The sequence below is a fragment of the Paralichthys olivaceus genome, chromosome 10 (assembly GCF_024713975.1).
Source record: "Paralichthys olivaceus isolate ysfri-2021 chromosome 10, ASM2471397v2, whole genome shotgun sequence".
NCBI classification, from domain to species: domain Eukaryota; kingdom Metazoa; phylum Chordata; class Actinopteri; order Pleuronectiformes; family Paralichthyidae; genus Paralichthys; species Paralichthys olivaceus.
The window spans coordinates 6,402,081-6,418,738 of NC_091102.1; the positions used below are offsets into that span (position 1 = coordinate 6,402,081).

Consider the following 16,658-nt stretch of genomic DNA (forward strand, 5'->3'; position numbering starts at 1 on the left):
CAGAGCCTCCCTCTTTGGATCCACAGTGACGCCTCATTTATTGCCTTATAAAGTAATATAGCCGGCCTGTCCCACTCCACCCGTTTGTTTGTGATTCGAGCCGCTGCTGTTGTCATAATTGCTGCTGCTGCCTCGCCTCCAGCTTCTGCTGAACCCAGACACACCTGCCTCACACTTTTCAGTAACATGCAGTCGTGTTGACAAGTACAAGAGTTCCCACTCGAGCTGCCTGTTCCTTTAGTGCAGCCACCAACGCCTCCCTCCCTCCCCACAACATCTTCCCCTCCACTTCCTCCTCTCCCTCACTCTTTGAGGCCTTGTGGGATGATGATGATGACACCCGCCGTAATCGGTGGAGGCTCCGCTTCTGACATGACACACAATCGAGAAAAAAAAAACCTTTCCGGACTGATCCAGGTCTCATTGTTGCATTCAGGCACAGTGCGTCCCCTGACAAGTGGAGAGGGCCTTTTTCACGGGAGAATAGAAGAAGTCAGCGAGGTGGGGCCATTGATTGACAGCCCTGTTGAGAACGCACTCCTATCTGATCTCCGCACAGCACTGGTGCACATTTGCTCTGCTGACCTGCTTTTTCTAGAATCAGCTAATCTTCATTGGGGGGGGGGATCAGATTAGTCCATATGTGTGTGTGTGTGTGTGTGTAGCTTTGCTTCCAAGGCAGTTTTGGGGGGGTGATGGGATGTGGGCTCAGTGGGACCAGACCCCAGGCAGTGACGCAAAGTGACATATAGTAAATATATTCTGAAGTATTGCAGTTAAGTATAATTTGAAGGTACTCGTACTTGACATGAGTTGTTCCATGTGATGCTACATTACATTTCTTCTCACTAGATTTATTTGATTTCTACAGTTACTACCAAGTAGAAATATACATCGGGAAAACCTATGGACATGAAATGTAAAATCGGCTGATAATGGTTAATCTCACCAACATTATATAGCATATAGCAAGTGCTGCTTATATGTTCATGCATCAGTGATAGTAATCCAATAATGTTTTGTGTACTAATATAACACATAATAATAGGTACTACGTATAGATTAATAAATCAATAGGGTTAGGGAATCCAATAATACAACTTATACCTTTAATTATACCTTTACCAATAACTTTACCGATACCTATACATGTTCCTATACCTTTAACTATAACTATACTGACTATACCAATATCTGTAAATATACATGTACCAATATCTATGTGTGCACATAAAACTATACCTGTGCTTATACAGTACCTATACCTGTAGGTAGATATTTAACTATACCACCTATAGCTGTACTATGCTTGTACATATCTGTAACTGTACCTATATCTTTACATGTACTTAAACATATACCCACACCTGTATGTGTACAATAAACTATAACTATATCAACTACAGCTGTACCTAAACATGTACTTATACCACCTATACCTATTCCAATAACTACATCTTTACATGTACCTATACCTCTACCTTTAACAATAACCTATAGCTGAAATATACTTGTACCTACACAATTAACTATACTGAACCAGTACCTATATGAGAGGTACGAGAGGAGAAAGAAGTAGGGTGGGACAAGGAGAGAGTGAGACAGAGAGAGAGAGAGAGGGGTGGGGTAGAAACTCATCCAGCAGGTTTTGCCATCCATGTTCACATTCTCTCCATTCTTGCTGAGCAACAATTTTTTTTAATGAGTGATTCCTTTGTGAGTTTCTGGAACAAACTGTGCCGGAAGAGTCCTCTTCCTGGAGTATCAGTCAGGCCTCCTCAGTACATCAGCCTCCGATGAGTCTATTCTCTTAGGAAATGAGCCTATTTTAAAATGCATACATGCAAATTCATCACACGTTTCTCGCGATGACCGCCACGCTGCAGTAAACATGTTTGTGGCTAAAGTTTCAGTCTGACCAGAAGTGTTTACAAAAGCTCAGATTTCAAGCTGAGCACTGCACCAGAGCATGCACGGCACATGTGCATGGAGTGCTAATGGTCGCTATTTCAGAGGCTGAGGCTATGTTGGAGTCCCCCCCCCCCCCCCTGTTTACCAGCAGCTGTAGATAGAAGAGTGGAGGGAAATCAGCAATCCTCCATCACTGCTGGAAACTGGATGGTGCAACAGTTTGGTTTTAAGTGTAATCTGAAAAGCTTGTCAGTAACTGCAACGGTCTTAGCCTAAAGTTACCCCGAGGGGAGATAACCAGGCCTATAATACTTCTGTAGAGACTGTTGGTTGTGTACGCAGCGCTCATTAACAAATGAATTTGTGATTTTATGACATTTTCATTCCCCGTTTCATTGATGTAATTGTGCGTTTTCTACTTTATAAACCACTAATCATCTCAGAAGCACTCAGAAATCTCTTGTGATCATTTGGAGACACACAGGAGCCATTGAAGTACAATATAACTGTACGTGAAGAAGTTAAAACATGCTCCACCTCTACCAACAAAAGCAAAAAATGATGCATTGATGCATTGTGTCTACAAGTTTTATCGCTTTGTTATCAGGGGGCGTTTCTAGTGCTTCACAGTGAGGTTACATTAGTTCAAATTCTGTTGTTTTCCACAGCAGGAACCTGAATGCAGGCAAGTGAGGCTGCTTCACTTTTATCTAAGTAAAGCATCCGAATATTTCTTCCAATGTTCAGGCTGACACAGTGAAATAAAAATTTCTGAATTTAATTAAAAATCATTCAAACGCTCCAGAGCTGGACCACGTGTTGCCTTTGCTATCTGCAAATGAGTGGCCCTCCCCATTGGCCCCAACACAGATTTGTCCCGCCTCGGAAGTGCACGGGGCCATCGGATTGGCTTCACCGGCAGCTCCGGCAGTGGGCTGATGGCTTAATGAATATTCATCACACCGGGCTGCTCGGCTGGGCCTCACTCTGCATGACTCTCTGTGTCTGGCTCACTGGAAGAGAATGTGATGATGTAATGTCAGTGACTTGTTTCAGGAGAAATCATAGAACAAACTCCCATTGTAAGCTTCTGAGTGAAGTTTGAGACGAGAGAGCTGAGAAGTGGAGTGACAGCGACTGTGCGTAATTACGCACGGCAAAGCGTCCTGTAAATACATCAAACTGAAAGAAGAGCATGAGGTTTTTTTTTTTACTCCCACTGTCAATGTGGAGCCACTCCTCTTCCAGAAAAAGTGCCAAGCCCCCTCTGATGCTCCACTGTGCTATTTCAGGTCATTTGGGTCTGGTTTCAGCTGCAGTGGGAGAACCTGACAAACAGGTCGTGGCACCGCCTTCAAATCACGAAGCGCATAAAGGCGCACCCGTCTTCCCACAAATTGAAAAGAACGAACAAGACATTAACAGTCCACGAAGGGGACACACTGAAGAACCGTGCCAGTCGACCAGCGCAGCTCGCCTGATTCACCGGACAGCCAATCCCCGCAGCAGCAGCAGCATCACAGCCGCTTCTCTAAGCCGATCAGCTCAGAATTAAAGCAGGGCTCTCACAGAGGAGCAATAACAAGACAGGAGCCGCTGATCCTCTATTTCACTTCTGTTGCTGAGTTGAAAAAAACCGTCGCCAAGATGATGATGCAGCTGTCAGACGCACACAACCAAAAGAACTCACTCTTCACGGCCATGAACCGCTTCATCGGCGCCGTGAACAACATGGACCAGACCGTCATGGTGCCCAGCCTGCTGCGGGACGTCCCACTGGACGAGGACCGGGAGCTGAGCTCCATGAAGTCGGACATGGACGAGGGGGACATGTACAGCTACTACCAGCTGCTCAAGTCCATCCGCACGGACATGGAGTGGGGCGTGCGTTGCGCCACGGTCGATGACGAGAGGCGACAGGAGACCATGATGATCACCCGCATGAACTCCACGACTTCCACCTACTCCTCCGCGTCCTCGTCGTCGTACGAGGAGGACGAAGAGGAGGAGGACGAGGATCTGGAGAAGCAGTTCCAGTACCACCTCACCGGGCTGCAAGGTGTCCTCTCCAAGCTCACGCAGCAGGCCAACTCCCTGACCAAGCGCTACAAGAAGGAGATTGGTATCGGAGGATGGGGCCAGTAACAGAAACTGGGAGAAAACCCTTTTTTATTCTTGGACTAGCTGACCTGACTTATCAATAGGCCTTATTGCTGCTGCCATGCTGATTACATGTACTGACAAATAGAAACGACTGGTAGAGAAAGGGGGCAGCTTAATTCCTCTCTACCAGCCCACATGGTGTTGGTCTGCTCTGTGGTATGTGGACTGTAGATGTGTTGATCTTGAAGAAGGCATCTTGTGTACTCAACACCAAACCTCTTAAATGTTTTGCACTCTGCGTGTTGTGCACATGATGCCTTTCAGTTCTTGTGATACGCAGATGAAACATATTTAAACCTTTTTATTTAACATATTATTTATTACCTCACACTGGAGCTATGTTTGAGAGCCAGATGTCATTTCAAAGTTGGAGGACCTGTCATTTTAGCCACCCCCCTCCCTCCCTCTCTCTCTCTGTGTATGGGGATACAGACAAAAGACTCAGCTTCCTCCCCTGTGATGCTGATGATGTCAGTGTGTTCACATGTATTTGTGCTTCTCCAAGTTTAATGCTTCTGTTTCTTTAAATTGTGCTTCGCATGGAAGGAGGCTTACGCTACTGCAGCTGCCCATGATCTCCCACTGTCCTACATGGTCAATGAACTGGAATCAACTGATAATTCTTTTAGCACAGAGAATAATGATGAGTTTCCACGAGATGCATTGTTGTTATTGTCATTTATGTTGTCATTACTGAGGTATTACTGGATTTGTCCATCTGTCGGAGTGAGTGAACGTTTTTGTACGCACCTTCCACGCAAATTTTGTACTGAAAATATAAGTTTTTACAAAATAAAACTTTTATTTAAAAATACTCAGTTTGTTGTGTACGTTTGTTTTTCATGGATGCAAAAAATGTGAGCAAACAGCACAAAAAAATCACAGGTGTCTACTTGTTATTCTACCTTGCCCCTTATCAGAGCGGACACCACAGACAAGGCTAAACAACCTGAAATATGACAGCTTTTTTATATTATTAATACATTGTTTCTTGAGATATTTGCAGACAATGTCTCACAATGACCATGAAAGTGAGAAACATTCCTTGGTGAGCCAGATCTCACGCCCCATCCCATCCACCAAGTTCAGACGCTTTGAGTCTAATGCCAGTTGAGGAATAAACAAACCCACAAACAGACACGGCTGAAAACATAACCTCTTTGGCGGAGGTACAAAACACTGTTATATACGATTTATTGGAAGTTTAATAATAGAATGAACAATCAGTTCACTGCAGAAAAACAATCTGAGACATGGGCAGCAATTCAGAGATTCTCAGAGAACCGGGTTCTAAAGAATACACTGACAAAATGTCAGACAGAACATGAGGACAGAAACACAATTGTCTGCATCTCTGCAGTGTCTCTGAATGCATCGTCTCATACAGGTGATGTAACGATTGCTGTGCAGACAGAACGTAAACACTTGCAAAGAGTTCGTCACAGCTGCTGCTGGTGCTTTTATTCTGATGCAGATTTCACCTCCAGAAGTTCACTCTCAGGATATGATTCTTTGATTTTGTTTTATTACTACCTCTGCAACAGAGGGTGTTTTCCCTCAATTGGTTTGTTGGTTGGTTTTTATGTGTGTTTGGAAACAAGATGACACAAAAACAACTGAATGAATTATTAAGAAGGTTGGTGGAAGGATACCTCAGCCGGGAACCCGTTCAATTTTGGATCAGGGTGCAGATCCATGACTTTTTTTGAATTGTCTTTAACATTTAGCGATAGAGTGTCTTTTGACATTGTCACATATTTTCCAGGGAATACTGCACGATTCAGGCATGTTTAGGGGACTGGTATCTATGTATGTGTGCAGTTTGGTGCAGCTGGATGGAAGTCAAGGGCCTGTTTACCTTGGTGGAGGCATGTGGTCTACTTAGTGTCAGTGTCATTATTATTTGTGGTTGAACAGCATTCTGTTGAAGGTGCAAAAGGTTTATGACACTAAAAGTTATGTGGGCTAAGGCTGCACTTCTACATTTGTTGCTCTTGTGGATTATTTTACTTGCAATCAGCAAAGACTCTTGTATTTCCATTTATAATGATATGCATCTCAAAATGTGTTACTTGGATACATATATACATATAGAAACAGGATTTAAATGTATAAACAGGGAGGAGGAAGGGTTTAAGGCCTGCAGTTGAGGAATGTTGCCTGTCAGTTGAGTTTAAGAGACAACACCTTAAACCACTTGAACTTTCAAACTCAAACAAACCGAGGGAAACTGTTGCACTTGGTGTTCTATTCGATTTTAACCAGCTCCACACATTATTGTTTATTCTATAGGCTGGGAATACATATGACAGTTTATATAACTGTGCACGGCACCCAGTTAATTCTGCTTTTTATTGTGCATTTATATAGAATTTTAAAATGAGCGCAAAGAAGAAAGACTTGTTTTTATAAACAAGCAAAGAGAACAGATAATCTTAGTACCTTTGAGGGGGAAACCACAGGCTATTTCTTATATGCTTTGTTTCCGTATCCAGTGTGTTTTGCTTATCCAAACCCTGCTGGTGCCTTGATCCGTCATGAAGCCTTGTTTGTTGCGATTTCCATGTAGAACATGTTATTCAAGTTGGGAACATTAGTTTGAAAGTTTAAAGAAGTGTAAAAGAATTATATAGTAGCAACAATATGTCCTTCTCAATATGGTGTAGCAGCGGTATACAGTAGCACAAGAGTACCACGTAAATAAAGTGCTGATCTGCTATAAATAAAATAAAATGAAATAAATCAGCATCAAACATGCAATAAATATATATATTTTTTTTTAATTAAATGAATTTCAACAGAAATGCACAGACAGTTTTTAATCTATACATGTAATGTTACAGAATAGGGTTTTATCAGACAACCTGTGGAAACAACTTTTCATAAACAACTCAACGACTCCCTCGCGACAGACGCGCAGCGCATGTAGTTTGTCCCTGCGTGCGCACCGTAGAAACAGGAAGTAGAAGTAAAGCTCCAGCAAAACAAAACCAAACTGAGGCGAAATCATCTCAAAATAAATAACCCTGAGTGAAAATGGAATCTGTAGACACACGGCCACCTAGTAACGATTCACGCTGCGTATTTTTTAATGCACATACCGAAGACTATCGATGCGTAAGTAGCTAACGCCACTGTGTGCTCTGTTTTCTTTTTAGCTTGGGGGCTAATTAGCTGGTTAGCTTCACAACGTGTCACTGTTAGCTCACCTCTGGGGTCAGCGATGACTGCGCCCGATGGGTTCATACATGATCGATAGATTTATCGATCATTAGAGGTTAGCATGGTTCCCGGGGCTAAACTGTTAGGGTGCAGTCGATCAGTCATCAACAGGCTAGCTGTTTATTAGCCTGTTTAATATGAGATAAAGTTATTTTCCACCTACGACGCTGTAGCTAACGAAAACTTTAATATTAAACCAACAACTTCGCGTCTTTTGAGCCACTTATCCTCCTACATGTGTGTTAGATTGCCCTCGTTGAAGCCTTGGTAATATTTTAAATCCATTATTATGTGTAATTTATCAAACAAAAACAGTACATTTATTTGCTTTTCCTTTTTTAAAAACTGGATTGCACTGAATTTACATTGTGTTCAGTCTCCATCTTCTGCATAAGTGTAAAAAGTTGATTATTAAACCTCAGTTCCCTTATGTTCCCAATAACTTAGTCAGGAAATAAACAGACTGGATCAATGATTGTTGATTAAAGTTTAGTGACAGAGTCAGTCCATGCCACAGTTAATGTGAGGAGGTATATCTTTGCACGTCAGCAGCTTGAGGCTTCATGTTATCATCCCGTCTGTGGGCTCAAACATCACAGGAGGAATGCTGCAGTAATGCCGTCTTGCCAAGGGCCCACATTTCTCCTTTAGTGACAAGCAATCGATCACAATCACAAGCAATGAATTAGTGTTTTACACTTTCCGACCTTCCTAGGTACCAGTTTTGCATCTCACTTCTCGGGAAAATTAAAGACAAAATGTTCAGGCATGAATCCACTGTCCTTATTTTTCCCATATGTGTCTTTGGAGTATTTGCAAAATACGATTGCTCGTTCATTCAAGTAAAGATTACTAAGAAAATTAAACACTTCAAGTCAAAAAGGGAGTGAAGGAATGTAAACTAATCAGTTGATAACAAGCCTGCAAGATCCTCTTCTCTTTGTGTTTTGAGCAACACTTGTCACAAATTTAAGTTGAAACTCAGGATTGTTAACTTAATTTCTCAATCGACAAAAACTTGAATATTTTCATTTTATGAACCATTTATTATCTACAACCTTTTCATATCGTGCCATCAACATTTCCTAGTTTGAGTTTGTGGGGATTTGCTCCTTTTTGACAAATGTGATAACAAACTGAATCTCTTTGGGTTTAGACCAATGGATGGACTAAACAAGCCATCTTATCACATTTTAGATATTAAAGCAGGAATTTTATTCAGTATTAAAAAACAAATGAGAAAACAATAGATTAATTGAGTTCTTCTCATTAGTTGCAGCCCCAATACTTCACTCATTTGAAATCAAATCTGTGTTAATATTATAAGGCTGCATAAGGTGGTCATTGCTTATTCTTTGGACATTTTCTCTCTTTATACTCTCGGACACTTACAGGACTGACTCATCTGTGTGCTCTTCTTTTCATTCTTTCTTTCATTTTAGTTTTTGTTCCTCGTCTTCTCTCCGAGTGTAGCTCTCAGATCAGTTTCAGGTTGGATGTGGGTTAGCACAAAATATGCAGTGTGTCAGGTTCTAGCCCGGTTAACAGACAGGCCTGTCAGTATATCATTCCCTTCACCTGTCTAATAGCAGCAATCTGTGTTATATATTGTGTTAAAATGGGTCAAATGCAAGTGGAGGTGATTCAGAAACACCTCAGATGAATGAGGTTCAACCACATTGTGAATCCTTTACATTTCAAATGCTTGCAGTTTTTAACGTATACAAATCAGGACTTTTTTTTATAATACTTCCTTTAACTGCATGTGTGTTTTCAGGCACGTACACAAACAAACAAAAATATCACGCAGTATGTAGCTAAGTAAAAAGTATGTTGTTTTTATTAATTGTGTGTTGTTATGTGTGTTTCTGATTGACAGGTGGTGATTTTAACAGTAAAACGAGCCACTGGCACGATCTCCTTAGCAGGATGGTAAATATTTCCTGATAGTTTTTCTTTCTCAGTTTACACTTTGTTTTTAAGGCCTCTGCTCTACTGACTGACATTCTACTGACCAATGCAATTAACAAGAAATGTCTCATTGCTGTCTTTCTTTTCTCCTCAGTCTCTTCATGCTGTTTGTGATCTGGCTGCTTCGCAGATATCACTCTTTGGCTCAGGTAAAGTTGTACACTACAATGTATAGTATGTTTTCCATTTATTTATGCTTTGTTGCCACAGGAAATGTGTTCAATTAGAATTTGTAAATCTTGGTATAATTGAACCAAATTAAAATGCACAGATTAATCAGTTGTGAAGTGAAGTGACTCGTGGTAATGATTTCCGTCCTCGGCTTTTTCCTCTCTCCAAATTAAGAGATTAACATTAGTCTGAGTCTTCGCTGAAAAATCTCAGTCAAATTCTTTTTTGATAAATTTCCTATCCTACATCACATTTATAAATTCTTTGTGTGGGGTTGAGCGTGCTGCTTGTGAACTCTGCAGCTGGTTTCTGTTTTTGAAGCCGGTCTAGCGGGTCTGTCAGGTTTAGCAGTGCCTCGCGTTATCCTCCTAATCAGAAAATAAGTGACAGCTTAACGCCGAGCTCTGATGGATCCTATTACCTTCAAACCAGGTCGAAAGCAGTGGCCTCACCTTCCTCCTCCCTCTTCCCTCCTCTTCCTCCACCTCCTCCTCTTACACCACACAAACCCTCTCCTTTACCTCCATCTCCACACAAAGGTTATCTGTCAGTCAATAGTCTTTAGTGCACTGTGGCCCTCCTGTGCTCTTCTCCTCTGTCTCCTCCTCCTCGCCCCCCACCCCTTCTCTTCCTCTGCAGCCTTGCCAGGGTCATTGCTGGAGGACAGAAATGGACACAAAGCTCTGTGTGTCTCTTTATGTATCTACCACAGCCACCTCTATAGTCACAGTCACAGTAAAAACTGACAGCTGGCATTCATAGCAAATACCATTTTACACTTCTGGACTAGGCAGATTATTGATTTATTCCTTAAAAACCTATTGAGTTTGGTTTGTATAGAGGGAATTAAGAAGACTCTCCCCTCTGTGATATGTTCACCGAGTTGTCACCAGGGACGCCGTATCCCAAGCTGTCAGCCACATCAGTGATCATTTGATCTATGATTTGCCCTTTTCGTCTGTGTGAATATAAATGCAGTGGCATCCCTTTTCATGTCGTTCTCTCATTTTCCCTGTACAGAAGATGATTCTCAGCCTGACTGTCGCCGCCTTTTTCGACAGCGTAGCATATGTCATGGTGAGTTTCTCCTGTCGGTTTCACTAAACACGCAAATATTCTTTTTTTTATTATTTCTCTCCTTCCTTTACCCAGGGTGAGTCACATCCAGAGGGGTCTCTTTGTGCCTTCCAGGCCTGGTGGCTAACTTACTTTGGTAAGTCAAAATTGAATTAATTACTCACTGGCAAACTTTGCACGATAGAGACGAGTACTCCAGCAAAGACATCTGTTGAGGAGCTCATATATCACAGTGGAAAATAATACGGCTTTGTCAGTTGTTTTTTTTGGCTCGGGAACAAAAAGCATCTCGACACTGATTGTTCCAGCTTATAACATCTTTCATCTAGATCTTTCTGGAATGTAAGGTGTGGAGTTGTTTCCGCTTACTTCCAGTTTTATTTTTGTGATGTGAATCAAAACATACATTATCTAAAAACACAGCAGAATAGGGGTTTGAGACCCTACAGTATTACTGAGAGAAGAGGAGATAAGAGCGAGAAAGCTTTTTAAATCGACAACATTTTCAAAAAGAGAAAGTCACCACTTTTCGTAAAATGAAAATCTCCACACCTGTAAATCTTCTTAGAAAACTGATGTCCCCAAATCACAGGACACTGGTACTTAAAGCTCAATAGGTCCAGAAACTTTGATTGCAATTTGGTGCAGATCCAATTAAGAATCTGGATTGAATTTAGTGGATTTACAGTTGACTTCAATTTGGTTTGTCTTTTTTTAATCAGCCTTCATTCTTCCACACTGGAGATATGATCTATATTGTTCTCTTTGGCTTATCTGTAAGGCGGGACTGTTGGGCCTTGTATAGGCATTGATTGTAGTTCAACTCAACCTATGTGTCCGACTCAAAATGAAGGGGTGTGTATTTGCTTGTCATTCGATGCAGTTCACTAGCCGTCATTGCTGACAGTTAAACCTGCTCATCATTTAGGAATATTCACACAACACACCCACACTAAGAATACCACACCCACAGTGGTGGTGTAACACTTGGGAGTCAAACACAGTGTTGTTAACTTATTGGCAGTTCATGGTGCTGCCTTGAAACCAGATTCCTCAGCGTTTCATCACCGTCTCCTGTATGAGGAGATCATTTTCCTCCAATGACAGAACAGGACTGCAGCATTTCATTAGAGTTAATCATAGTCGTTTATATTGTTTATAGTTTGTACTGATGAGACAGGAATTTTTTTACATGGGAAATCCTGGTTTTATTTGCATTGCTGGCATTTGCTGTAATTAAAGCTCCTTTAGCCTTAATTAGCACAAGGATTCTTAGTTAAGACCGGTTGCTAATACGACACTTAACCAGGCTTGTTTTCGCCTTTGTGGCTTTTGCTTCGCAGACAGACACACAAGCACCGAGACACACACACACACACACACACACACACACACACACACACACACACTCACACTCAGATGGGTAGAGGGTAATGGGCAGTGAGTTACTGCTGCAGGGTTCGTGCGTGTCACCTCGGTTTATCATGAGGATCCTCACGCTGAGGACAAACGGCTGTACATAAACACTGGCTGAACAGGCACTTTGTTCTGTTGCGAAGCGTCAGGTCTAGTGGGAGCCTGAGAAGCACAGCTCTGCTTTTAACTCCAACCAATAAAATTTTATGAAATGTGTTTGAAATGGAGGAAGAAGATGGTAGCAGGGGCAGCGTCAGGACAGGTGGTGTTTTCGAGCGAAAGCGAAGCCCCGGCTGGTGCCTGGTTATATAAGACGGCTTCTCTATCACCGTGACAGTGATTTATTGTGATGATGACATTGACGGCCAGCCTCCTTCTTTCTTAGTCACTGCAAGCTCTTCCTAAAGGTTCCCTGGGTGTAAGAAGAGTGTGTGTGTGTGTGTGTGTAGGGGGGGGGGGGGGTGTGTTGTGTGAAACTGAGTAAACTGAGTATGCGATTCAAAGAATCCATCTTTGTGACGACCGGCCCTGCCTGTCCTGTCAACAGAAACTACACACACACACACACACACACACAGGAAAAAAAAAAACGGAAAATGACTAAATACGAGGGCAGAAAAAGCAAAGCGATCTTTCTCGACTTTCTTCTTTGTCTCTGTAAAATGCATTAATTTTTTTTTTGCCCCTCTGCTGACTGCACCTTCATTTCCCTTTCTTCATTTCATCTTTTCTTCTCAGCATCTTTACACCCTCAGATCTCATCCACTCCGCTCGCCCCCACACACCCCCACCTCCCCACAGCTCGCTCTCCTCCTCCTCTTTCCTTTCCTTTCTCTCTCCGGCGCTATCTCCCTTCTGCTTTTCCACAGTTCATCATTATCTCTCTCGGAGCTCCCCCCTCTCATCCATCACCCTGAGCCACAGGTTTCCCTCATATTACTGCAGAATGGACCTTCATTTATCAAAAATTGGGCCACATGCACGCACAAATACACACACACACACACACACACACACATACATTGGATGCACATTTGCAGGTGCATGCTGTGTGTGTGGGGGGCAGTTTGTAATTTGACCTTGTTGTTTTTCTGTGTGTGTGTGTGTCGACAGACTGGAGTTCCTTGGCCTGGGTTTGCCTCATCACTTTGAACCTGTACCTCAACCTAGTCCGAGAAACAAGCACCAACAGATTTGAGATGTGAGTAGGAAACTTACCCCCCCCCCCCTCGGTTTGTCTCTTTTTTTGTTGTGCCCACTTTGTGTGTTTATGTGTGTGCATGTGTTTGGTCTGCCGGAGCATGTGTCTCCCCACAGAACATTGACAGCCCCCCCCCCTCCTCCTCCCCTCCTCCTTTTCTGTTCCAGCCAGCCGACGCTCTAATTGAAAAGGGAGTGGGTTTCAGCCGTTCAGCGCCAGTGTGTGTGCGCACCCATCTTCACGCTTTGCAGCGCTGTGTTTCTGTCGCTCAAACTCCCATGAGCAGTCTCCACAGTGCGAGTGTGAATTTGCTTGTGTTGGTGTGAGCTATTTTCTCATTTTCCATTCCTAGCACGGAGCTTCCTGACACAAACATGCAATATGAAAAAAATGCGCTCCATGGGCGAAAAAAAGAGGCAGCTTTAACAAGTTTGCAGCACCGCTGTTTGCTAAGTCAAGGCGATTGTTCGTGTGTCTGCTACCCCCATCACCAATCCCGGGGGGTTTCCCTGCAGTGATTAGCAATAAGCCAGACGATACAATAGTGCTATAACTCAGAAGAAGATGCCTTTATAGGTGCAGAGAAGGGGGCAGGCCAAAATCAGCTGACTTCACAGGCTTATGAGCTGCACACCTCTTGTACGACCGGAGAGAGTAAGGTGGGAGGAGGATAAGTCTTTATCTTTGTAGCTGGTCGCACATGAAGTGGAGAGAAAAAAAACCCCACCACACTTAATAGGTTAGAGCGAAGCGCAGACGAGGCATCAGGGGGGCTGTCGTGTTTTGACTGCACATAGATAAGCTGTATGTGTTTCGGCAGGCGAGTATGTGGCTTTGCATGCATGCACAATTACCCCTCAGCCCCTGAACACAACCTCCCACCCTCCCTCTCACACGCACACAGTGACGGCACAGTGTGATGGTTTATGAATGAACAAATCGCCAGAGGAGATGGAGAAGGAGAAGGGAGACTGGATGATCTAAGAGTGATTGAAGAGGATGCAACAGAGGATAGGAAGTGCGTTTGTGTGTGTCCGTTTGTGAGTGTATGTGCGCGCGTGCATCTATTTTTACGTATTTGATGGATGGATTCAGGCAAACTGGATCTGCTGTGCGCAGAGAGCACAGAGATAGCGGAGAAGCTGAAGACAGAGGGTAGGAAGAAGAAGCGGTGTGAGGTGGTGGAGAAATGAGATTGAGCCTCGGGAGAGATTTCCTAGTGAGCTTGCACGTGTGCGTGTCTGCACGATGGCGTGCGTGCAGGTGTGTGAAATGCAGAGCACAGAGCAGTCCTGCTGTGCCTCATTAGGCCCATGTTGTGCGCTGCTCCAGACCTCGGCATCTCCCTCTCAAAGTGTTGTGTGTGTGTGTGGGATATGCGTGTGTGTGTGGTGTGTGTGTGTGGTGTGCGTGTGTGTGTGTGTGTGGTGTTCATCTGTGAGTCTGCAAGCTCTCCACATTGATTTCCTGACAAGCCCCCCTCCCCGCACGATCGTCACGCCATGAACTGGAAGCACTGATTTCACCATTTGTATCCCTCCTCCCACCACCACACACTCTCTCGCTCTCCCCCTCGATCTCTTCTTCTCTCTTTCTCTCTCTCTATCTCCCTCGCTGTCCTCTTTGCTCTTTTGCTCGCTCAGCTGCTCGATTGCTTTCTCTTTTTTAGGTCTTCCACTTTTTTCCTTTTGTCCCCCTTCGTCTCCCTTGTTTATTCCTCTCTCACACACTTGCTCTCGTGTTTTATCTAAGCGCACCCTCTCCCTGGATCTATACATTTCCTATGTCTCTTTCCCACCCACCATTCTGTTCTATTTAAACCACCAGCCATCTCTTTTCCTCCACCACCTCCCACACACTCGCACTGCTGTCCATCAGATGGGGGGCATAGGGGAGCACAGTGTGCCCCAGTGAAAAAGAGTGTGTGTGGTGCACAACTCGAGAGGGATTGAGCATGTCTCAGCTGTGTCGGCACCGCTCGATTGACCGCACTTGGAACAAGTCAGGGCAGGACTTCCACTCTATTGACCAGGCAACGCTCTTCGCTCTATAAAGTATCGACGCCCACACTGACACCCAAGACACTGGAGCACACACCTCATCTATCAGACACACACACACGTTATTGAGATTTTTCAAACTTCTTAGATGGCAAATCTGAGATATTTATTTATTTTTGACAGCTACTATTAGCCTCTGTGACCTTATTCTATGATAATAGTCTGTTTATACCGTACATGCACATTTTTAAGACACAATTTACGCCGCCTGGAGAGAATTTGCATCCTTTTTTATGGTTTTGTATCATACATCTCCTCTGTAAATCTTGTTTTCCACAACAGTGAGGATAATTATGGTTTATATTACTATGAGTAATTGGCAGTCTGGCCGTATCGGGATCTGCACCTTAAAAATGACCCCTATGAGAGTGCCAACAGAGGGATGAACTGAAGTAGAAAAGAATTGATTTAGTCATAGGACTTTTTCTCAGGGGCATAGCTCCCTAGTCTCAGTGCTCAGAATGAAATAAATGTCTCCTTTTTATCAGGTTTTACCATCTGGTGGCGTGGGGGGTTCCTCTGGTCATGGCCTCTTTACCCCTGCTGAAGGGTTACTATGGCCCCGCGGGAGCCTGGTGGTAAGTAAGGCCAACGGTCCATCTATAGCATCTTTTTTATTTGTGAGCCAGCGACAGTATATTTTCTATTAAATGTCTTTACTTTGAAAGAAGGCCACAGCTCTGGCCTCGTTCCAGCTCTAGCTGAGCTTCGTCCCTCGCACAGTTTTATTTGATAAAAATTGGCAATTATCAGCACATCCTTGAAAAGTAAAAATGCCCCCCCCCCCCCCACTCTCCAGTTCTTGTGGTGAATAGGAAAGGCATTATTTGTTTGGAGGGTAGTTAAGGGGGTGAGGGAAAAAAGGGGAAGAGGCCGAGGAGAGGAGGAGGTGGAATGAGAATTGGGACAGAGCCTTAATCTCCGGGCTCGGCTCTCTCTTTCCACTCTCGGCTTATTAATAGCTACAGCTGCACAGCTTTTCCCCTCCGCAGTCACACAAGTCTCTCTTCCGCTCACACTCTTCCTTTCTTTTGTAACCCTCTCATCGCTCTCCCTCTCTCTCCCCCTCTCTCCCCCCCCTCTCTCTCTCCCTCTCTCTCTCTTTCTCTCTTCCTCTTCCCCCAGCTGGATCACAGACGATCACGTAGCCTGGAGATTTGGGATGTAAGTAGACCCTCTCAGCGCTGCCATCAAAGCTTCCCCTACTGGGGGAGGGGGGGGCTGTCTCCACGGGGAAATGTGAAGGGTTGCATGTCAGGGGAGCCTGCAGGGTTTTTTCCCTCTTGGTGTAAGGCCAAGATGTGTGTCTGTGTGTTTGTGTCTGTCTGTGTGTGTGTGTCTGTGTCAGTGTGTCTGAGTCTGTGTGTGTGTTTGGTGCGCACGTGTGGATGTGTCTGTATCTGCCTCTGCCTTGTCAGATTTAGGGGAGTTGCTACACTGTGTATTTAAGTGTTTAGGACGGCTAT

The 16,658-nt window shown here is 43.8% G+C and overlaps 2 protein-coding genes across 5 annotated transcripts in view; both read left to right on the forward strand.

Annotated features, from left to right (window-relative positions):
* The first annotated feature begins 2,689 nt into the window (after positions 1 to 2,689).
* On the forward strand, positions 2,690 to 4,888 carry LOC109637882 (mid1-interacting protein 1-B-like). The gene has a single exon (XM_020100525.2). It carries the CDS (start codon positions 3,559 to 3,561, stop codon positions 4,054 to 4,056), a length of 498 nt encoding a protein of 165 aa, XP_019956084.1. The 5' UTR covers positions 2,690 to 3,558; the 3' UTR covers positions 4,057 to 4,888.
* A 2,115-nt stretch (positions 4,889 to 7,003) lies between these two features.
* LOC109637898 (cyclic AMP receptor-like protein A) overlaps positions 7,004 to 16,658 on the forward strand; it is a 43,966-nt gene continuing 34,311 nt past the window's right edge. For 2 of the 4 annotated variants that reach the window (XM_020100564.2, XM_069533245.1), the window contains exons 1-8: positions 7,004 to 7,191; positions 9,176 to 9,228; positions 9,362 to 9,416; positions 10,459 to 10,515; positions 10,591 to 10,651; positions 13,045 to 13,132; positions 15,681 to 15,770; positions 16,318 to 16,356. In XM_020100564.2, coding sequence (XP_019956123.2) covers positions 7,111 to 7,191; positions 9,176 to 9,228; positions 9,362 to 9,416; positions 10,459 to 10,515; positions 10,591 to 10,651; positions 13,045 to 13,132; positions 15,681 to 15,770; positions 16,318 to 16,356 — 524 coding nt within the window. In that variant the 5' untranslated portion in view covers positions 7,004 to 7,110. The remainder of the gene's footprint in view (positions 7,192 to 9,175; positions 9,229 to 9,361; positions 9,417 to 10,458; positions 10,516 to 10,590; positions 10,652 to 13,044; positions 13,133 to 15,680; positions 15,771 to 16,317; positions 16,357 to 16,658) is intronic. The other 2 variants (XM_020100563.2, XM_069533244.1) reach the window with 2 other exon arrangements.